Source organism: Ciconia boyciana, chromosome 28 (genome assembly GCF_034638445.1).
Source record: "Ciconia boyciana chromosome 28, ASM3463844v1, whole genome shotgun sequence".
Classification (NCBI taxonomy): domain Eukaryota; kingdom Metazoa; phylum Chordata; class Aves; order Ciconiiformes; family Ciconiidae; genus Ciconia; species Ciconia boyciana.
Genome location: NC_132961.1, coordinates 629,675 through 652,329, shown reverse-complemented (window position 1 = coordinate 652,329; position 22,655 = coordinate 629,675). Strand labels below are relative to the sequence as shown.

At 55.6% G+C, this 22,655-nt stretch overlaps 3 protein-coding genes across 3 annotated transcripts; 1 reads left to right on the top strand and 2 right to left on the bottom strand.

The window, feature by feature from the left end:
• Nucleotides 1-156: 156 nt before the first annotated feature.
• Nucleotides 157-3,508, bottom strand: LOC140644629 (sulfotransferase 2B1-like). The gene is made up of 7 exons (XM_072847648.1): nt 3,498-3,508; nt 2,686-2,858; nt 2,177-2,385; nt 1,656-1,782; nt 1,008-1,102; nt 740-920; nt 157-296 (listed from the first exon to the last, which is right to left on the bottom strand). Exons 1-7 carry the CDS (start codon nt 3,506-3,508, stop codon nt 181-183), a joined length of 912 nt encoding a protein of 303 aa, XP_072703749.1. The 3' UTR covers nt 157-180.
• Nucleotides 3,509-7,856: 4,348 nt separating this feature from the next.
• LOC140644607 (uncharacterized) lies at nt 7,857-19,342 on the top strand. The gene is made up of 2 exons (XM_072847621.1): nt 7,857-7,912; nt 13,093-19,342. The coding sequence occupies exon 2, from the start codon at nt 13,101-13,103 to the stop codon at nt 14,778-14,780; it is 1,680 nt and encodes a 559-aa protein (XP_072703722.1). The 5' UTR covers nt 7,857-7,912; nt 13,093-13,100; the 3' UTR covers nt 14,781-19,342.
• Nucleotides 18,781-22,603, bottom strand: LOC140644628 (scavenger receptor cysteine-rich domain-containing group B protein-like). Its single transcript, XM_072847647.1, has 6 exons — nt 22,168-22,603; nt 21,229-21,582; nt 20,393-20,722; nt 19,813-20,142; nt 19,068-19,184; nt 18,781-18,923 (listed from the first exon to the last, which is right to left on the bottom strand). The coding sequence occupies exons 1-6, from the start codon at nt 22,601-22,603 to the stop codon at nt 18,781-18,783; spliced, it is 1,710 nt and encodes a 569-aa protein (XP_072703748.1).
• Nucleotides 22,604-22,655: the final 52 nt, after the last annotated feature.

Below are 22,655 nucleotides of genomic sequence, written 5' to 3'. Positions count from 1 at the left end.
AAAGGTCTTTTCCAAACTAAATGATTCTATGATTCTCTGAAATTAATTGCTTGCACACTGAGGTTCAGTACCATTTGCAGCCCTGGGTACAACCCCCTCTGTCCAACAGCAGCCAGTTACCCCAGATGTTGGTGGCTGGTTTATACCCAGTTCTTAGCTGGCTTCAGATAGGGACAAATACTAATGCCTGTCCCAAGGAAAGGTCATGTTCAGGCCCTGCATCCTGTCCTGGTAGATCCTGTCGAAGGTCTCGCTCTGCGCCACTGTGAAGTGGTTCTCCCAGTCCCCGCAGATGCCTGAGGAAGAAGCATTTCTGGCTCAGAGCCCACCCCAGCATGCAGCCCTCCTCTCTGCTCTGTAGGCACAAGGGGAGAGGCTCAGCTCTTGGGTCCAGCTACCATCCCAAGGGGGTTGTCCAAAATGAGAGACCATCCCCATCCCTGGAAACATTCAAGGTCAGGTTGGATGGGGCTCTGAGCAACCTGATCTAGTTGAAGATGTTCCTGCTCATTGCAGGAGGGTTGGACTAGATGACCTTTAAAGGTCCCGTCCAACCCAAACTATTCCAGGATTCTAGCCTATGATTCTATGATTCTATGCACCCCGTTCTTCAGACCCAAATGCACTGTGATGCGGCTCTCCAAGACACCCTCGCTCTGGCTGTCCTCATGGGGGAGGACACCTAATGGTGGGGGGGCGGGTCTCCCTGAGGTGTCGTGATGGGGTCCCTCTCGCTCACCCTTCCTCAGGAACTGGCCCTTCGTCTGGTCCATGATGTCTGCAGGGAGCAGGACGGAGCTGCACATTGGGTTCCCCCGCATGGCTGTGAAGGAGGCATTTTGCACCACCGAGGAGATGGCATCGTCATCCAAATCCTGCCCCAGGAACTCGCAGAGACGTCTCACACTGCTGTGCAGGTCCTGGAGGGACAGATGGAGCCTGTTACCACCAAGCGGTGTGTGACACACCAGCATGTTTGGAGCTAGAGGGTCTGCCTAGGTGTCTACCTGCTTCAGCTCTTCATAGGTGATGAAGAAGAAATTCTCCGTGTCCTTCATCTCCATCCAGCCTCGGACATGTTCGAACCAGGAGCCATGGGGCACTGATGGGAGGCAAAAGGCAGTAGGGCAGGGCAAGGCAGCGGATGTGTAAGGCTGAGGAGGATTCACACAAGGTTGGGAGCAGAGCAGCCATGATGCAGGTCAGAGCAACGGTGTCCAAGGAGCAGGTGGGACTGGGAGGTTCAACTGCAATTGCAGCTGAGCAATGGGCTCTCTCCAGCCGCCTCCACGATGGGAAGAGGTTGAGGCTAGAGGTGTGCAAGGCTCATGGGTAAGGTCCTGACAGGGCTTTACAGGGTTTCTTGGCCAAGACGATATCTTGGCTTCTTGGCCAAGAAGATATCTGAACTCTGCAGGAGAAGGCAGGGAAATCTACTTTCCAACTGCTTCGAAGCACAAGAGGGCTTTGTGGGCCTGTGTCTCTCCAGAATTGCTTTGCTTTCCTCCCGAGCCATTCACCTCTCTCCTGTGGGAAGCTTGCCCTCACAGCCATCATCAGTGGACAATAGCAAAAGACCCTTGAGCCAGAGGCAATGGGAGACACCACCCACCCACCCACCTCTGTGCCCTGAGTAAGCCCCAAACCACACTCACAGTCTCCATTCAGGAAGTCCCTCAGGAACTGCTCGAAGGACGTGGGATCCTCATAGCTGTTGCACATCTTGGAGAAGTAGTAGTAGGAGACGACAACATCTCGAGGATCCCGTAGGGTGTAAATAACCTGGAGTAAAGTGTGTACAGGAGTGATACACTCCTGGTAGAGGAAGGGGAGCTGCAGGCCCTGGCACTGGGGTAGATCTGAAAATGGAGGGGTCTGCCACACAAGGACCAACTCTGTGCTAGACTCCATCATGCAGACCTTGGGCAGGGGTCTCCATGAACACACAAGTCCCCTAGAGCCATTGGAGACTTCCCAAAATATCCAAGAGGGGAAGGATGTGAGATAAGGATCTGCATATTTCCATCTGGAGGGCATGGAGGACACCCGCCACTCTCCTAGGCCAACATCAAGGTCTTCACCCAACGCCCCTCACTCCAAGGTTCCCCAGATCCTGGGCGATGGTCTTCCCAGCCCCCCTGTCCCCCTTGAATCTCTGCATGGGTGCCCGTCCCACCTTGGCACTGGAATGGGAGAAGGACTTGGGGAAGATGTGCCTGGGGAGGTGGCAGGTCAGCAGGCGAGGCGGAGGGTAGCTGAGGGCTGACTCCAGACCCAGACGGGTTGAGAACCAGGGCATGCGGTCAGAATTGAGGACGGTTCGGTTCCAGCTGGGGCAGCCGTGGCTGCGAATGAGGCTCAGGATCTCGGTCATCCACACGGTGCCTGCCAAGGAAAGCAGAGATGCAGGGCAGGGGACCTTGCCCGAAGGGTCGGGATGGGAGGACCTCACTGTACCACAGCTCCTTGGTCAGCAGCACCCTCAACACCGAGTCTGTGCCCTGCCAAGAGATGGTGCTGCCCTGCCGATGCACAGCCACTGCAGTAACTCCCCCCCAAACATTCCTGTTGTCCACCACAAGGGAGGATTCACTCTCTAAACAATACCTGGAGATGTTTCCAAAGCCCTCACTGCTCTCCTGCCCCTCTCCACCCTTGGCCAGCCCTGCTGTCCACCCCTCATACCAGACTTGGGGTAGGTGACGTTGAAGATGTCATCGTCCCGCACCAGGAACTCATTGTGGGCGAAACTCAAGCTGTGCTCAGAGTTGTAGGCAGGAGGGAACTTAACGCCTTCGTACGTCACATAGTGGACCGGCATCGCGCCTGGGTGGGGATGGGGATGAAATGCTGCAGCTCTGCGTCACTATGAAGGGGAGGGAGAGAGACGGGGTAAGGGTGCTGACTCCAAGCCAAGAAACCTCTTCCCCCAATAGCGCATCCCCAACAGGAGCCCAGATACTCTCCAGTCCTTCCTCATGGGGACCTTACCCCAACAGTAGGTTGTGTGGATGGGGGACTGCTGGCTCATAGGGCATTTAAGGAGCTCTAGGACTAAATTCCTGCTGATGGACCAACTTCCCATCTCCCTCCCCTTGCTGCTCCACATGTTTACCTGCCCTCACAGCTTGGAGGAGTGTCAAGCAGCCATTGATGCAGGTTCTCTGGCCAGCCAGGGGGAGAGGAGGTAGAACTTCCCTGTCTGGTACACAAAACCCAGCTTTGCTCTGCTCCAGGAGCTACAGGTCCTCGGAGGTGCCAGGAGCTGGAAGGAGAATAAAAAAAGGAGGGAAAAGTTTCCTGCCCTTTTGCCACCATTCTGGAGCAATGATTAACAAGATCCAAAGTCCAGCGGGCACCCCTTTCCTGAGGACAGGGTGGGTGGGCTGGGATGCGGGGAGCACACCAGTGTCGGTACTTTTGGGAGCACGGTGCGGTGGGAAGCTGGTGTCCTGTGTCCCTTGCCCTGAACTCCAACCCCACTGCAAGAACCCCACTTTTTTCCCATGCCCCTTTGAATTCCCACCTAACCCTCTCCCTTTTCCTCCAAATACACTATTAAACGATTTCCCTGAGCTGAAGATCCTTTCCCAGAAAATTTCGCAGTAAGTCCCAGTAAATTTAACAAATCCATTAAAAAATGGATTATTAAAATGGCTCATTAAAAAAAAAAGTCTTTCCAGGAAAGGCAGAGATGCTGCTACAGCAATAAGGGATGGGCCAGATCTTCTTTTTCATTAAAAACCTTAATGATTGCACTACAGGGAGAGGAACAGAAGTTCTCCCTCCATTGAGGCACTATATGGTCTGCTGTAGATCCAAGGACAGGGATGTTTAATGCCATTAACTAGAAGCAACCAATGCTTCTTGTAAATAGGGCAGCCATGCAGTCATCTGTAAAATTAAAAGCATTCTCTAAATGTTCCCCTAGGAATGCAACAAGTATTCCGCTTTCTCGCAAAAGGACTGCTATTTTGAAAATTTTATGGAACACGATATGCTGATAAAAGTAGACTGAAAAATAAGTTCATGGGCTGTGTGCAGAGTGTTTGAGACAGTTGTTTTTTTAAGACAACCAACTAAACCAGCAATTTCCCTTTGGATCCTGCTTTGTTTTCCAAGCAAACAGGAGAGAAAATGGGATTAAGAAATGTTTAAACACTTCAAAGAGGAATGTTAACCCACCCCTGTAGTAGGTTAACAGTGGAAGTGGGAAATAAATTAACCCATCACCTTCCTTGCTTTGAGTTAAGAAATAAGTTAAGCAAAACTAAAAACAACAGGGAAAACCTCAAAGTATTACCAAATATTTTTTTTTTATTTGCAATCCGAGCGGGTATCTACACTTTTCAGAACAGACCTAAAAGAAATCTACCTGGTGTTTTACAATCAACAGTTAATAAATAACTGTAGGCTTGCCTACCTCCAAAAAGTAAGTATACTAGCCTAAATAATTACTAAAAATTAGATAACAAATATGTTTGTAAACACCTTGCTGTGGATGAATTGTTAGTTAAAAAATGGCATCATCTGTATTTTAGAAATATGTATATCATCATATTAAAAGGCATTAAAACATTATAAGCAGTGTTTGGTTAGTTAAGATATAGAGAAAACCAAAAATGAATATATTAAGTTTTAGATATTTTAAAGTTTTCTTATTAAAATCCCATCCATGCTACTGGGGGGAAAAAAAGGAAAAAAAAAAGGAAAGAAAGGATTTTAAACTGCAGCCATGGCATTTAAGTTAAACTTTAACGAAAAGCCTGTAATTATAAAGATTGTCAAGTATTAAAAATATTAACATGCAACAATTACAAATCAAACTCGTCATGTCAGAATTAATAGCAGTTAAATAATATTTAAAAGCTAAGAATGAATGAATGCATGCTAGCCTTTTAAAACATAGTGATGAGGTATGAATATAATAAATTAATTTCTTCAGCACTAAGGTTTTAGAAAGAAATCCCAATCTTACCCAAACTGGAATCCACAGCACTTTAGAATGAATTAAAATTAGTTAATTAAAGTTACCACTTTAAAATTAATTAAAGTAGTAATAGAGGAGTGAAATCTCATTAAAGAAAACCTATTTGTGCTAAAGTAGGACAGAAATCAAATGCATCACACCTTCCAGGAGCCCATGCAATTCCCCCGCTGCTGCAGATCCAACAGGACATTGTCCCTGGTTGGATGGAAAATTCGAAATAAATAAATAAAGCAGCAAAAATATCAATATCTGTTTGGAACAGTGTTTTTTCAGATCTCACCTGGATGGGATGCGCTGGTTAGACACTCTGGGTAGGCGGTGAATGGTTAATCAAAGATAGAGATGGCAAAAGGTGGTTTGTTTCAGGATCAGTCAAGCTCTGGGTCTTCTCTGGAGGCACCCACTGGTGCTCATAGATGATGGGGAGCAGCAACACGTCCAGATGGGATTATGAGGAGCATCAGGTCCCTTGGGGACGTGATTCCCTGCCCTTCCCCACTGAACATAGAGGGAATCTGGCAACTTTTAGGTCCCTAAAGGGTGCTTATAGATGCAGCCCTCCAGGCTGGTTAGCATGATGGTCCTCCGTTGGGATGTGCCTCAAAGAGGTCCATGTCACCATGTCATCGTGCCTCAACCTCCACCAGTTGCCTCAAGCCAAGTCCTTCCTGGGATCCCAAGCAGGCAGCAGATTGAGTTGCAGTACGAGATGGTCCAAGCAGCCTGGGGACACATGGAGACATTGCTCGTCTGCGTTGATTGCACCTCCAAAGACCTCCTTCACCTCCTCCAACTGTGGTTATTTGCAACCTTGTTTTGTCTTTTTTTCCTTTTTTTTTTTTTTTTTTTTGAAATACGGTGTGGCTTTTCAACCAGCTCCTGCATTTCTTTTATTTCTCTGCTTGGTGCAGCTCCAAGTAGCTTTGTATCTCCTTGTTTGCTTTGCCTCTTGGCAAACTCAAGTCAAAGAGCTGCATCATCCATGGGTCCTTTGAATCACTTACAGCCCTTTCAAACCAAGGGCAAGCATTTGAGCTCTTTGAAAACGTTTGCCTATGGGCTGATGGTGATTGTGTTACTGTTTTTTCTTGAGTCCTCTTGCACTTTGGCAGGTGGAGGTAGGGTTGGGTGATAGGAACATCTCAGAGCTTCCCTGTAGTGAACCCCAAACAATCACTTTGGTTAGCAGGGTGATGACCCAACAACACGAACCCTTCGGGTCCTGGGGCTGGATGCAGCAGGGTTATGCACCTCCCTTTTGCAATGAGGGTGGCGAGGCACTGGTACAGGTTGCCCAAAGAGGTGGTAGATGCCCCATCCCTGGAAACATTCAAGGTCAGGTTGGATGGGGCGTTGAGCAACCTGATCTAGTTGAAGATGTCCCTGCTCATTGCAGTGGGTAGGTGGGGGGGGGTGGGTTGGACTAGATGACCTTCAAAGGTTCCTTCCAACCCAAACTCTTTGATTATTCTATGATTCTACTTCATCTCTCTCTCTGTTTCATTCCCAGGATCTGACCCTGTTCCATGTGTCCTCCCGTTCATCTACCAGGAGAGATCCTACTCCTCCTGCCCTGAGGATGGGAGCAGCAAGGGAGCAGCCTGGTGTGCCCTGGCCAGCACTGGGTTGCAAGGTGAGGGGCTTGACCTGCACACACATGCTCCAGGCATGTCCCTGCCATGCACATGTGTCTCCACATGCACACACACACATGCTCCAGGTGTGCCCCTGCAATGCACACGTGTCCCCATACACATGCATGTGCTCCAGCTGTGTCCCTGCTATGCACACACGTCTCCACATGTGCACACGTGTACTCCAGGTGTGTTGCTGCATTGCACACGCATGTCCCCACATGCACACATGCTGCAGGCATGTCCCTGCACTGCACAAATGCCCTCACATGCACACCCACAAGTGCTCCAGGCATGTCCCTGCCACACACATTTGTCCCCATGTGCACACGTGTGTCCCCACATGCAAAAACACACACACTCCAGGCATAAGCTTGCCATGTACACACATGCCCCACATGCAAATGCACGTCTCCATACACACACGCACTCCAAGCACATCTCTGCCCTGCACACGTGTCCCCACATGCAAACATGTGTTCCTGCATGCACCCACAAGTGTTCAAGCATGTAACAAGCATGTCCCCACATGCACACACGTGCTCCAGGCTCGTACCTGCCATACACACACACGTGTTCCCGTGCCTACACATGTGCTCCAGGCATGTCCCTGCATTGCACAGGCACGTCCCCACATGCACACACGGGTCTCTATGCACACACATGTGCTCCAGGTACGTCCTTGTATTGCACACGCATGTCCCCACGTGCACACGCGTGTCCCCATGCCCACACACGTGCTCCAAGCACGCCCCTGCATTGCACACGCGTGTCCCCATGCCCACACACGTGCTCCAAGCACGCCCCTGCATTGCACACGCGTGTCCCCATGCCCACACACGTGCTCCAAGCACGCCCCTGCATTGCACACGCGTGTCCCCATGCCCACACACGTGCTCCAAGCACGCCCCTGCATTGCACACGCGTGTCCCCATACCCACACACGTGCTCCAAGCACGCCCCTGCATTGCACACGCGTGTCCCCATGCCCACACACGTGCTCCAAGCACGCCCCTGCATTGCACACGCGTGTCCCCACACGCACCCGCGCCTCCCCCCAGTCTCCACGCTACAGCCCCGCGCATGCGCGCATCCCCTCCCTTAACGCCGCGGCCCCTCCCCCCCCCGCGCATGCACCACCCACCGCCGCTCGGCTCCGCGCCGCGCGCATGCGCGATTCCTCCACGGCCGCCACCGCCCCGCCCCCGGAAGTGGCGTCGCCGCGCAGCGCGCGCGCGCAGCCGGAAGCGGCTCCGGGGGAGGTGTTGGACTGCGGCACCGGCCGGGGGTGAGGGGCGGCGGTGGGGCCCGGTGAGCCCGAGCCGGGGGGACAGAGTCGGCAGTACTGGGGGAGGGGGGAACGGGCCGCGGCATCCCCCGGGAAGCGGTCGGGCTGGGAGGATCCACCGCGATACTGGGCTGGGGCGGGGGAGGCCGGTGGGGGGCGAGGGGCTTGTGGTAGCGGGGGGGCGGCGTTGGGGAATGGCTGGGGGTCGGCGGTGATAGCGGGGAGGGTCTGGTTGATACTGGGGGGACTGGGGCGCGCTGGGGGCTGGTTGTGATGGAGTAGGGGAGGGATGAGATGGGAGGGCTCATGTTGATACGGGGGGGGACTGGCGCGTACTGGGAGGGTCTGGTTGTAATGGCGGGAGGAGGGCAGTGAGATGAAAGGGTCTGGTTGATACTGGGGGGAGCTAGGAAATGCTGGGGAGGTCTGGTTTTAATGAGAGTGGGGGATGAGATGAGAGACTCTGGCTGATACTGGGAAGACTGGGACGTGCTGGAGGGATCTGGTTGTAACAGGGACGGGGGGAGAGCAGTGAGATGAGAGGGTCTGGTTGATAGTGGGGGGACTGGGACATACTGGGAGGGTGTGCTTGTAATGGTAGGCGGGAGGGCAATGAGATGAGAGGGTCTGGTTGATACTGGGAGGGATTGAGCATATTGGTGGAGTCTGGTTGTAATGGGGGAAGGGATGAGATGAGAGTCTGGTTGATGCTGGGGGGGACTGGGATATACTGGGGTGGTCTGGTTGGGATGGGGGAAAGGGAGGTCAATCAGATGAGAGGGTCTGGTCGATACTGGGAGGGATTAGGGCATACTGGGAGGGTCTGGCTGTAATGGTGTGGGGAGAGGGCAATGAGATGAGAGGGTCTAGTTGATACTGGGAGGGATTGGGGTGTGCTGGGGGGGTCTGCTTGTAACAATGAAGGGGAGGGCAGTGACATGAGGTCTGGTTATACTGGGGGTGGGGTTGGGACATACGGGGGGATCTGGTTGTAATGGGGATTGGGGATGAGATGTGAGAGTGTGGTTGATACTGGGGAGATTGGAGCATACTGGGTGGGTCTGGTTTTACTGTTGCAGAGGGGGCAGTGAGATGGGAGGGCCCATGTTAATACTGGGGTGCTCTGGTTGTAATGGAGGGGGAAGCAGTGAGATGAGAGGGTCTGTTTGATACGAGGGGGGGACTGGGGCTGGGATGTTCTGGTTGTAATAGGTTTTGGGAGCGGGATGTGATGGGAGTGTCTGGGTGATACCAGGAGAGACTGGGACATGCTGGGAGGGCTTGTGGTGTTATTGGGGGGATGATATCAGGATATGCAGGCAGGATCCTTGTTGATACTGTGGGAAAACTGGGCCCTACTGGACTATCTGGGGTGTTCCAGGGGGTGGAAAAGGGGTGAGGGGCTGGGCTGGGGGGGTGGGTCCTGGCCATCCCACAGGCACTGGGGATGCTGGGTGGGGTGGGGGCGTTGCTGATGCTGCTGGGGGGCGAAAAAAATTGTATATTTTTGGCCCAGCAGCTCCTACGCGGCTGCGGTTGGAGCCTTTTCCGCTGCTGCGAAATCCTCCGGTGCTGTTCACTGCCTCTTCGCTCCCACACCGGCCCTGGCCCTCCACTGAAATTATTCTTTTTCCCTTCCTGACATATTTTCTTGCTTTTATTTAGAGCCTGCAGGCAGAAATTCCTTTGCAGCTGCGCTTGATACCCCCAGCTCTTGCTCTGCGGGTAGGACTGGTCGCCTCGATCAGTCCCGTGACTCTCTCCGAAATGGCAACTTGCCATTGCCCTGTCTTCACCCAAGCCGTTTTCATCGGGCTTCGGCTTGGCCGTGGCGCTGCCCACCCGGGGAATACCTCTCCTGCTGCGTTTTAGGAGCACGTAAGCTTTTTTGGGACCCTTGTGGTTGCCTGTCTTGGGCTGAACCCCCCAAATCTTCTCTGCTTGGGCATGTAGAAGCTCTGCTGCGGCAGATGCTTGCTGGTTTTTCCCCCAAATACGTCGCCTTGCCACCCTTGTGCTTTTCTTGCTTCACCCCTTTCTTTTCCTCTGGCTTGCGAGGTCTGCAGGTGCTGCCCGTATACTTCGATCCCTTCTCCAAGAGCAGACCCCTCAGTTTAAACCAACTGGTGGTGGTGGATCCCTCCTAGCCCTCAGTAAGTGTAGTGTCTAGCTCCACTCCTCTCCCAATTAACATGCCCCCACTGTGGTGGGGGGGTCTTCCACGTATCCGTACCCAGCACTGCGGCAGGTAGGGTAACCCTAAAACCCCTCGATGACGTCACTGTTCCCATCACACAGTGCCAGAAAACACTGAATTTATCAACCTGCCTGAATTCATGGTGGCGACTCAGCCAGAACGTGCTGGATGTCTGGATGGGAGCAAAGGCAGCCCTAATATTTGACTTTTTCAGAGCTGGGGGAAGCGTGTTTCCAACGAAAGGCCAGGCATGGGGCTCCTCACCACCTGCTTGTGTGAGTCTCCTCCATGTCCCCTGTGAGCTGTGTCCCGCTCCCAGCCTGCTCTGTGCTGTCCCTTTCCGCCCACGCAGGCGATTCCCTCTTTTAACACCTGGATTTGAGAGCAGGGGGACCTGAGACAGCAGGTTCATTCTTCCCTCTGCTTGGTGGGGGCTTTCTGATCCCCTTGCCCAGTGTCACCCTGATGTCTCAACCCAAAGGGAAGACCACAGCCTCCAGGTGAGAAATGGTCAAATCCATCCCAGAAAGGCGAGCGTGCCCTGGGAGAGGGTAATCCTGAGCCCTCTTCTCCGCTTCCAGCATTACTTGTGCAGTAAAGACTCAGGGCTGGGCTGTTTAACCAGTAACGGGAGTGTCTTGTGAGTGCCTGCCTCAGCAGGGGACAAAAGCGTTCGTCTCTGGCTAAATAAGGATTTCTGCTGGTTTGGGGTTTTTTATTGGCTTTTTCTACTTCTAGCACTCTCATTTATTCAACTTGCTGTCCCCTTCACCCTTTTTGTAATATATTCAACCGTCACCTTCATCTCTTCCCTTTTCAACATGGGATTCCTTGGCTTTGCTTTTTTGGGGTGTCCCCTGTTTCTTGCTCCCTCTAGAACAAACATCTCCTCTCCATTACTGCCATGTAGCCCACATGGCAAGTGCCAAGGCAGGCTTTATCCTAGAGCTTTCTCTGATAACACTCCAGGCACCCGACACAGCACCAGCAGAGACAGTAAAACCCTTTTGCTGTCCATCAGGGGTTGGTGTTTCTTTTGTGATGTGAAAAAAAAAAAAAGTCTATTTAAAGGATTCTGCAACCCTTTGGGTTGACGGTACTCACTCCGTGCCACTGAGATGAAATTGCGCCTGGAAACCCTCTCGCTTTGGCTGTGAATTCCCTTCTCTGCACCTCAAGACCTGGCCGGAGGTGGAAGGCACAAGTGAGGAGCAGTGTTTCTTGGAGCACCTTTTACTTATTAAGCTTGAATGGGATCAAAGTGGTTATTAATAGTGTTTAGCTCGTTCACTTGTAGCTCACCCTGTTGCCTTCCCTTGCAGTTGTCTGGTTGAAGTTGCATCTGCAGCTGCGGTGGGCTCTCATTGACATCCAGGTGCTGGGTGGGGCTAGGAAAATCCTTTGGAAAGACCCCGCCGCGTCGCTGGCTGGCTGTAATCCCACGAACTCCCATCTGTTCATAGCAGCCACTGAGTTACACCAAATTGCACGCTGTCACAGATGCCAGTGCGGGCCGGTGGCCTCAGGCAGACTCAGAGGTGTCTTTGTGCCCAGAGTTTGTCGGTTCTTGGGGGTCCAACTGTGCTGGCAGGTCTCCAGCACTTATCAGTCCTTGGGAGGCTTTGGCATGCTGCCTCCCCAGCCTGTACCTTTCTTTTCTTCTGCTTTTTATTCTCTGGCAGCTGTTTCCCTGCTCATGCCCTGGGGATTCCCTTCTCGGGCACCTCTAGGACAGTTTTACATCTGGCTTTGCGGCAGCTTTCTCGCTATGTTGGCACCAGGTCGGTGGGAGTACTCTCCTCTGTGCAACGTGGTGCTTGGAGGCTCTTAAAGCATCTGCTGCTCCTGACCTCCCCTCCACCCCACTGCCTCACTGGGATGTTTCTGGACATCGAAGGCAAGACTGAACCACCTGAATTTAGCTGTTTGCAATGAAGAGCTCCTTATTTTAGCTGATCATTCTTGCCTGTGCATCAGGCCCTTGCGGGGTGCGATTTCACATGGGGTTTTGGGAGACGGATCGCGCTTTAGCCTTCTTCCCCTCCCTTGGCTAAACCAATCCATGCGTGGTGTCCTGAATGGGGACAGCGAATCCAGTGCAGGGGATCTCCGAGGTGGACATCGGAGCCTGGCATCTCTTGTCGAGCTGCGCAACCGCTGAACAGGCTCCGGAGGTGTCAGTGGGCTTGGATGGAGCCTGGAAAAACAGCGGCCTAAGACAGGAGCATTTGCTGAGAAGGTGATCTGAGAAACGACCAGAATATGCTCTGGAGCTGAGTTGTGCTGTTGAATCCCCAGGAGATGGGGGCTGAATCCCTTTGTGCCTGTGCCCGAGGCAGGGCTGACAGCTCCTTGTCATGGGCGAGGGGTCATGCAGGCACCTGGTGAGACCAAGCACCCTCTGAGGAGCTTTTCAAACCCTGCCTGGAAGCTGCTGGCCAGCCAGTACGGCCCTTGACGGCTGGGGAAACAGTTGAGGCCAGTCCCTCAGTTGTTGCTCTGACCAGGTAACTATGAGCAGGCCCTGCGAGGAAGCGAACCACTCCCCGCTATGAATAGCAGCTAGTTTTGGGTGCTAGTGACAGGCTCATGGGTAAAAAGTCTTTTAAGTGCTGATCTGGGCCGTTTCTCTGGCACTAGGACTGCCCGCCACCTTGATCCCCCGACAGGGGATTGGTGAGGCCAGGTTTTACAGACTCTTTGGTGTCTGTCTCTCTGCCTCCTTTCTCCCGCTCCCTTCTGCCTCCTTTCTCCCGCTCCCTTCTGCCTCCTTTCTCCTGCTCCTTGTCCTTTTTCCCTCTTCTCCTGCCTCCTTCTCCCTCTTCCCTGCCCCCCCCCCCCCCCCCCGAGAGAGAGATCTGTATCTCTCTCTGACCTCAGTCTGTGCTGCGGCCACCCATGTCTTTGTCTTCAACCCCCTCCCTCACAGTCTTGCCCCCAGCCTCTTGTCCCTCTCACGCTCTCTCCTTTCTCATTTTTGCAGGGGCTGCCATGGAAGGGCAGCCGGGTCCTCCGGCCTGCGAGCTCCCCTTTTCCCGGAGGGTCTCCCTACTTTCCGAAGGAGATGGTCCTGAAGGTGAAGAAGAACAGGAGGAGGCTCAGGAGGATGATGCGGCCGGGGTGCAGCTGAGAGAAGAACTGAGGGAAGGCTCCCTGGAGCGGCTGGGGCAAGCTTCTCCACACCGCTTGGGTCGGTGCTGCCGTGGGCAGGGCTCTCTCGCCCCTCGGGCTGCAGGCAGGCCCTGCCAGAAGACTGGTGAGGATGAGGGGGCTTCCCCATGCCGCCAGGCGCCGGGGGAGCTGCGGCTGTGCCGGCGGAAGCACCGACTGTGTCTGAAGCCTGAGACAAGCCGGCCCTCTGCATCCCCGGGACTGGGGGAGAGCACCGAAGAGCCAGGACCCTCCCGGGGTAAGAGGCTGCGGTTGATCTGGAGCCGGACAGGTGACTTCAGACAGAGGGAGATGGAGAACGGGCTGGAGGAGGTGCCACGGAGCAGTGAGGAAGAAGAGGAGGAGAGGCGGTCTCGGTCCTGCTCCCCTGAGCTGCCCCTTTCTGACGATACCCGTCCCAAGCCGGACTTTGTACAGCTGATCGATGAGCGTGGCATCTACTCCACCGCCAAGCTGGTGCTGGGGAGCGCGGTGGGTGAGCTGGAGGAGGTTGCAGTGGGGCTGCCAGCCCACCCAAAGCGGGGAGCAGGTGGCGTTGGCGAACTGGAGATCCGCGAGGTGATTGTGGACGAGAAGCCCTTCCAGTGCGGTGTCTGTGAGAAGGCCTTCAAGCGGGCCTGGGAGCTCTTCAGCCACGAGGTGGTACACAACGAGGAGCGTCCCTTTCGCTGTGACCTCTGCCAGGCCTCCTTCAAGCGCCACTCGGACTTCAAAAGCCACCGGCTGGTCCACACGGAGGAACGACCCTTCCGCTGCGAGCTCTGTGGCAAGCGCTTCAAGCGTTCCTCCAACCTCCAAGAGCACCGGCGCATCCACAGTGGTGAGCGTCCCTTCCGCTGCCCCCGTTGCGCCAAGAGCTTCAAGACCCCCTACGAGCTGCAGCGCCATGCACTCACCCACTGCGCCGAGAAGCCCTTCAAGTGCGCCGACTGCGGGAAGGACTTCCCCACCTCCAACGCCCTCCTTCTCCACCAGCGCCAGCACTGCGATGACAAACCCCACGTCTGTGGGGTCTGCGGTAAGAAGTTCACCTATGGGCACAGCCTCAAGGTGCATGAGCGAGTGCACACGGGTGATCGCCCCTTCGTCTGCCCGCTCTGCGGCAAGGGCTTCAAGCAGTCCAACGCCCTCTCTTCCCACGAGCGGGTGCACACTGGTGAACGCCCCTTCGTCTGCAAAACCTGTGGGAAAGCCTTCAAGCAGTCATCCTACCTGGTGATCCACGAGCGGGCGCACACAGGGGAACGCCCTTACAAGTGCGAGGTATGCGGGAAGGCCTTCGCCCGGCCCTCCTTGCTCCTCCAGCACCACCGCGTGCACAGCCAGGAGCGGCCCTACAAGTGCAGCTTCTGCCACAAGTTCTTCAAGGACCTGGCCTACCTAGCCGTGCACGAGAAGGTACACACGGGCGAAACCCCCTACAAATGCAGTGTCTGCGACAAGGGCTTCGCTCACCCTTCCAACCTGCTGCAGCACCAGCGCGTGCACCGCGACGGTTGAGCCCCAGTGCGGCGAGCACAGCCACGGTGTTGCCAGGCCGCAGCGGCCATAGGCATGCTGCCACCGACAGCAGATGAGCCCCAGGCTGGGGGACCCCGTACATGCGCTCGAGGACCAGCGTGGACCCTACAAAGCTGCGGTGCTTCTTCTGAGCTCTAGCCCTTTGCCAAACCCGGACCTGTGCCGTGCTCTCCTCCTCCCTCCATGGAGGGTGATCCCAGCGGGACCCTCCCTGAGCTCATGGGCCAGGGTGGCTGCAAGCTCCTGGTAGGCATGCTGCAGCTCGTGGCATGCTGTGGCTTGTGGCACACTGCCAGCGGGCAGGCAGGAGCCCTCTTCTTTGCCCTTGTGCAGGGAGGAGGGCTGAGATGCCCCTTAAGTCACCCCAAGACCCTCACCCCAGTCATCCCAGTGAGTGTGGCTCAGCCTGGGCTGGAGGCTCCCAGGGAGCTGGGGCACGCTGTTACTGCAAAAGGGGACAGACCGGCTTGTATTTTGGGAGGGCGATACGATGACGGTACGGGCAGCGGAAAGGATTATGGGGAAGAGTGAGGAGCAGGCACCTCCCTTTCCCCTTGGAGCCTTTTGGGGTTCAAGTGTCCCGTCCATATCTCACGCTGCTGCTAATGACCTGGTTAATCACCCCCTTTTTTTCTGCCCCAGGGCACTGGTGGGGCTGGTAGGGAGCAGAAAAAAGGGGGAACACGCTGCTGCCATCCACTTTGGGAGCCTCAGCAAGCAACACCTGGCGCTGTAAGTCCTTCTCCAACCTCTCCTGGGACTGTCCAGGCAGGAACCTGGATGGGGTACGGGCAAGCGAGACACAGCCAGCCCTCTGCATCATCATCCTCCTCCTCTCTCGCTTCCCAGAGCTACCCCCGTGCTGCTGCCGGAGCCTGGATTTGTCCCCTCCTTGGCTGATGGCTGCTGGGCAGAGGGTGGCACATGGACCTTTGCTCACGAGGGCAAGACAGGAGCCCTGTCCTTGCCTGTGCTGGTGCCCTTGTGCTGTCCCTCGGACTTCTGGAGATCCCGGGTCCCACCCCGTGCCCCCCTTTTCATACAGTCCCTGTAGCACTGGGAACGGGGGGGTGGGATGTGCGCGCTCCTCGGCACTGCACACTAACTACAGGATGGTTATTTAATGACAGCTCTGTCTCATTGCCTCTAGCTCACGGCCGCGTCCAGATGGGTCTTGACATGGGCTTTTAGTGCTGGTACAATCCTTGGTGGTCTTGCCTCCTTCTCACCCAGTACTTTCTCCCAGTGTCCTTCAGACATGAGTGGGAGGTCACCTGGCACATGTTGCTGGCAGACATGGTAAGGAGAGACCCACCAAATCCTGGGTGTGAGGCGGATCTCACACAGTGTCACCAAGCCTGTACCCTGCAGAAGTTGGGTGCAAGATGGGCCAGCAAGATGTATTTGGGATTTGGGCTGGTGGATCCCCCTGCAAGGATGGTTGTGGGCCTCCTGGTAATGTTGGTCTTTTCCCCTGGCCCACAGCTTCCCAGCTTCCTCCCATTTCAGCCCTTGAGACAACTCTGGCGCAGCTCTGGCCTCTTCCAAATGCTGTTCCCAGCTGTGGGTTGTGAGGTTGTGATTTGGCTTCAGGGTTGAGCCTGTCCCTGAACATCTGTCCTCTGTAGCCAGCTGGTGGTGGACACATCTCAACAGGTTCCCATCCTGGGATCTGCTGTGTCCGTGTGTCTCCGGGGAAGGGAGGTTGCACCTGCAGCCCTGGGAACAGACTGTCTGTGGTGATGGTGGTCCTTCACCCTTTAAGGCACGGTGAGACGCTGGAGGTGGTGTATTGGCAATGAAGCACCTACATGATGTGTGTTTGTAGTGGTGGGGCCCCCTTCACCCCAACTCCAGAGCAGAGGCAGCTTCCCTTAAGCCATATCCCCCCCCAAACTCGCCCTCTCCTTTAACTCATGGTCCTGAGCAGAGGGGGGGATTCTCATAAAGGAGGAAAAACTTGGGGACATGGGATTTGGAGGACACCTGATGGTGCTGGTGGCAGGAGGTGGCTGCCTATGTAGTGTCATTTATGTCACTCCAGGTCTCTTCCATGTCACATTTTTGCTTCTGTGGGTGTCACACACCTGAAGGCACCTCCAATGATGTATGTTGCCTGTGTAATCAAGTGCTCCAAATGGTTGGTGGAGATCTGGGGTTGCATTCCACTGCTGAGGCCATCAGAGATGATCTGGGGTACCCAGTTGGCCTTCAGCTCCTCTTCCAGGAGTGCTTGCATCTCTTATAGACCGTATGTCCTATATGCCAGCCCCCCTTATGAGTGTCTGGGGTGATTGAAGGCATCTCAGGTGGCACTAGGTAGGTAGTAGTTAGACTCTGTGTGTTCTTGAAGTTGGACAAGCCCCAACCTTTGATGAGCATCCTGCCCTGTGGCATCTCCAGCCTTTGGCATCCTGGAGGCCAAAAGGAGGTTTATCTTCCTGATCTCCTGCATTTCAGATGGGGGGAGAGGACCATCTCCGGTGGTTCAAGCCCAAGGGTGGCTGCTCCCAGAGATGCCCATCTTGGAATTGAGGCTTTTCTCATGTGCTGGGATCATGCGTTGCGTGATCACCAAGCAATGTGGTCACCAAGCAATTGATAAGGTCACCAAGCAATGACCTTATGGCCAACAGCAGCTTTGTAGCTGGCAGGAAAGGGATGGCCTCACTGCTGGAGGAAATTATTTCAGGTTTTGTGCTGCTTGGATGTCCTGCAGTCCCCCAGCTCCCCTCTCAGCCATGGCCTGGGGGGTGATCTCATGCTGGTGATGCCCAGCTTTTCTGATCCACCTTGAGAGGTTTCCTCCAGCACCTGGTGACTTCCCGGAGTTTCTCAAGCAGGATCTAGGGGACAGCTTCACCTGGGGTGAGGAGCAGGGGGGCTCGCATGGAGGGCTTTGAGTTTTTTTCTGAATGTGATGGACCCCAAGCAGCCCTGACTCTGATTTTGCTCCTAATGTTGGGACCTTGCTCTTCAGCCCTACTGAAGTGTCACAGGAAAAAGGAGAAACATGGAGAAACCTTTGGTTCCATGCCTTTCCCAGTTTTGGGATGTCCTTCATCCCTGGGGAAAGTACAGAGAGGACTGGGCACAAATGTACCTGTGTTTCCTTCTGGCAAGGAATGCATAAGTTGCCTTGGCAGACGCCATCTCCTGCTGTTGGGACCTCTGCTCGTTGGGTCTCCTGGCCTCCCTCCTATCATCCCTGCTGCTTTGGGGGCACAGCCCTCAGTTTGCAAGCCTGACAGACCCTGGGGCAAGGCTGAGAGTGGGGTCCCTCTGCACTGGGATGCTTTTGGGCATGGAGTGCCAGCAGAGAACTGCGAGCTAACAGGCAAGAGCACGTTTGTGTCCCCATGAACCTCAGCAGAGAGGACTGCCATGGTTGGGTCCCCAAGCGATGGTCACAGATTGGGGGCATGGAGCAAGGAAAATGGGGCTCTCTGGCCACCCCAAAATGTATTCAGGGAGGATGGCTGAGTATTTGGGGTTATGGGGTAAAGTGCTTTGCAGCTCTGGCACCTGGGATAGTCAAGAAATAGGGGGACTTGCCTCCATCCAAGTTCTGGGGGGAGCTGTGGCATAGGAGCACAAAAGCAGCTCATGTCCCCCCCCACTGGCACTCACAGCTGTCATGCCTGGAGGGTTGGGGACCCCCTTTTAATTCATTTGCATCCTTCCTTCTGCTCCTTTAGCTCAGCCTTGCGTTGGCCACCAGGTTCATCGGGCTCCTCCTGAGCTGCGGGGGCTGCCCGGAGGGTGCTGAGATGGGTTAAATAAATGTTACCAGACTGGGAGACCCCAATTGACCAGCTATTTTGGTGCTCCTGATACAAGTCATTGGTACCAGCTGGTTTTGAAATGTCCTGCCCGTCAGCTCCTGCATTGCAGTCTTCAGGAAAGCAGATTAGGGAAAAGGGGGTGCAGTGGGAGCCCGGTGCGACCCCCTGGGGCATGAGCTTGGGAGGGGCTGGCATCACAGGGCAGCATCTTCCTTCATGAGCTCTGTCATCTCGGTGTTGGTATCCTCAGGGGCTTCTGCCTTGGTGGGGAGGTAGATGGCCCTCCCGGGCTGGAAGGGCGTTGCTGAAGTACTCTGGTCTCCAGGGTGCCGGTGGGCTGTGAGATGGAGGGGACACCGGGCTGTCACTGGGCTCTGGCTGAGCTGAGCTGACCCCCGTCTCTGTGTCCCCCTGTGTTTTGGGGTGGCTGGAGCGGGGACTGTGAGTTGGGGGGTGGGACACACAGGGATGGGACTGTCACCTCCAGCCTGGACTGCTGCTATGCACCTCCTCTTCAGGTTGAGCCACAGCAGGACCCCACTCAGCAGCATCAGCAGGGCCAGCAGCGCTATCAGCACCGAGCAGGATGGTGAAGCACCTGGGATTGGGGGGTAGAGCAAACTTGGGATCCCATTTCCAGCCAAGACCAATAACAGTGTGCAAGAAAACCTAACACCGAACATGGCCTGACTGCCCCCAGCAGCTCAGCTGGTGGTGGAGATGGGCTTTCCTTAATTAGGCTTCACATGAAGACCCATTTCCCTTGGGTGGACGATGGGATGGGAGGGTTAGAGTGACCTTCCATGTTCCTGCTCTTAAAACCTGCATCAGCTCTCTGGTGTGTTGTCCTGCTTTGGATTTGGGATGCTACATCTCACGTAGGCCTATTTCTGACCCTCCTCCATCCTTCAAAGTTGTCCCAGCTCTACCACAACCTATGTGAGGAACGGGGGCTGGTCCTGGAGGGAGCCCAGAGGGTTTGGGAGGGGATAAGGAAATTTGGGCTCCAATAAGAAATGGGAGGGATTAGTGCGTTTTGGGGTGAGGAAAGCATCTCCAGTGCTCCCAAGGGTGATGGAAAACAAGGTGCATTCCCCAGGAAAGGTCCTCAAGAGCTTTCCGGGATGAACATGTGCCACCTTTTCCCCTTTCTTCTTGCCTTGGGACCTTCCTCCCCGCCCCCCCCCCCCCCCCCCAGCACAGACACGGAGAATCCCGGCGCTCACCTTTTGGCTTTGTGCACACCACGCCGGCTGCCCAGCCCTGCCTACACGGCCCCAGCCCTATCTCTCTCTGCTGGCACTCCAGGAGCAATGACTCGGTCCCCCGGCAGCTCAGGCCCTCCAGCAAGGCAGGGCCGCTCCCCTGCCTGAGCTGGGGTCCAACAGGCACCGACTGGGCTGGCCCACAGCCCAGCTGCCTGCAGACCACTCCGGCTTCCAGCAAGCTCCAGGTGTTGCTGCACACCCCGTGCCAGGTGGTGTTGTACAGCACCTCCACCTGCCCTGCGCAGGGACCGGGGCCATCTTTCACCCGCAGCTGCAAGGGGCTTGTTCCTGCAAGAGGGAGCAAAGGGGGTGAGACGGCCCCTCCGACCCAGCAGGCAGACGGAGAAGGGCGTGCAAGGGGCACATGCATGCAAGGATGGGCATGTGTGCCATGTGCCACCTGTACCTGCTGCACCATTCCACCCCCAGGTCCCTTGCAAGGTAATTCCCATCACTGATGTCCCACCAGTGCTGCCAGCCTCCCAGTCCCAGATAAAACCCTTTTTTGGGGCATCTGAGCATTCCCCCTGGGGACCACCTGAGCACACAACTCCTGCATCTTCCTCATGGTTGCAGTTATGGATGCCCCAGCTGCTAAGGCTGCACTGGGAGAAGGTGGTCTCCATGCTGGTGCACTCCACGTCATCCAGCCAGATGGGATCCAACCCTTGCCCGAAGTGAGCTTGGCCTGGGGCTGACACGGCTGTCCCGCAGCCCAGCTGCCGGCACACCACCTTGGCCTCTTTCAAATCCCAGTTGTCATCGCAGATGGTCCCCCACTGCTGGTTGTGAAGCACCTCCACTCTCCCGGCACAGCGGTTTGGGCCATCGGCCAAGCGGACCTGCACCTCCTCTGTGACGTTGGCATCTGCCAGGAGAAATCTGGTTAGGAAAGGAGAACAAGGCACCCATCACCTCACCAAAAAAAAATAATCCCCATGCCAGGGTGCAAATAGAGTTGTTGTGGTCCCCCACAGCAAGGGATGCAACCTTCCCCAACCCTTCCAGAGGAGCGTGGCTGTAGGGATGGACTTCAGTTGCACCTTCATACTCTAAAATGGTGGTATGACCTCCATGCAAGCATGTGGACCAGGCAGTGGAGAACAGGCTGAGGATTTGGGGTCAGGTGGTCCCCTCGAGACAGGGCTTGGCTTCCTTAGTGCCATGGGGTGGGGGTGTGAAGGTTTCAGTGAGATCATGGTTATGAACAGGGTGGGAACCTGTTGCTGGGTTGGGGACAAGCCTGGCCAAAAAGATGCTACAACCCTTTGCCAGTCCCCCTCCCCAAAGAAAATGTCCTTCCAAGGCTAGCATTGCCAGAGAGGCAGCCAGACACAGGATAGACCCTTCTGTCCTGTCCTGTCCCCCAGATGCCCTGTATTGCAGGATGGGAGGTACCTGAGCACACCACACCGGCATCTTCTCCATGGTGGCAGTTACTCTGTCCCCAGGGACGGGCTTGGCAGTGGGCGAGGTTGTCCTCACTCCCGGTGCAGCTCATGTCATCCAGCCAGATGCTCCCCTTCCCCTGCCCGAAGTGAGCCTGGCTGGGGGCTGCCATGGCCCTGCCGCAGCCCAGCTGCCTGCACACCACTGCTGCATCATTCAGATCCCAGCCGTCATCACAGACCGTCCCCCACTGCCCGGCGTAGCGCACCTCCACCCTCCCGATGCAGCGGTTCGGTCCTTCTGCCAGGCGGACCTCTGCCACCTCTGCCCTGGGCAGGTCTGCGGGCAGAGAAGCAGGGAATGCAGTGTTGAGGACAAGAGGACCGTGTGTCCATGGGGGACTTTCTGGTGGCAGTGGCTGGGGTGCAAACCTAGGGCAGATGCCCAGGCATGGTGGGACGGGAGGACAGATGCTGGCCTGAGCCCTGCCTGCAGAGACGTGCAGGCAGGCATAGCCCTTGGGGCTTCATAAGCACCACCAGACACCTGTGTTTGGCCTCCCAGCTCGGTCCCTGATGGGGAAGGGGAGAAATAAATCCCCTTTCTTGGAGCCTCGCTGGGATCCAGCAGAGTCTTGGTGCAGCCTGCATCCCAAACCGGGCGTCAACGTCTTTTTTCCCCCCTTCCCTGCTCAGCTGTGCCAAGGGTGGTTGGATTGGGGCAGCTCCATGGGCTACTGGGGTGTGGGCTACTGGTGGGGGCAACACCATCTGCCAAGGGGACAAGCCCCATGCCCTTGAAATCTCCTTCCTGCAGCCAATGGTCCTGGGCTCAGGTTGAAGAGGAAAAGGGTTTTTTTTTTTGGGGGGTGGGGGGGTGCAGCTCCAAGCTGTGCTTTTAGGACCCCGCAGGAATGAGCATCACCTGAGCAGACCACGCCGGCATCCTCTTCATGGGTGCAGCTGTGGATTCCCCAGGGCCTGGCACGACACTCCATGAGGGAGGTCTCCTTCCCAGTGCAGGCGACCCTGTCCAGCCAGATGGGATCTAGCCCCCTCCCAAAGGAACCCACTTCTGGGGCTGTGACGGCTGCCCCACAGCCCAGCTGCCGGCAGACCACCGCTGCGTCGCTCAGGTCCCACTGGTCATCGCAGACCGTCCCCCATTGCTGGTTGTGAAAGACCTCCACCCTCCCGGCACAGCGATGCGGGCCATCCACAAGCCGGACAGTCGTGTTAGTTGTGGCGGCATCTTGGAGCACTGTAAAAATGTCACAGTGGGTTGGGGACACACATGGTGCCGGTGGCAATGGCTGGGGCTGGGGCAAAAGGACCCCCCACCCCAGGAAGGGCTTGACCATCCCGCTGCAGCATCACGCCGGAGGCAGCAAGATGCAGGATGGACCCCCCCTG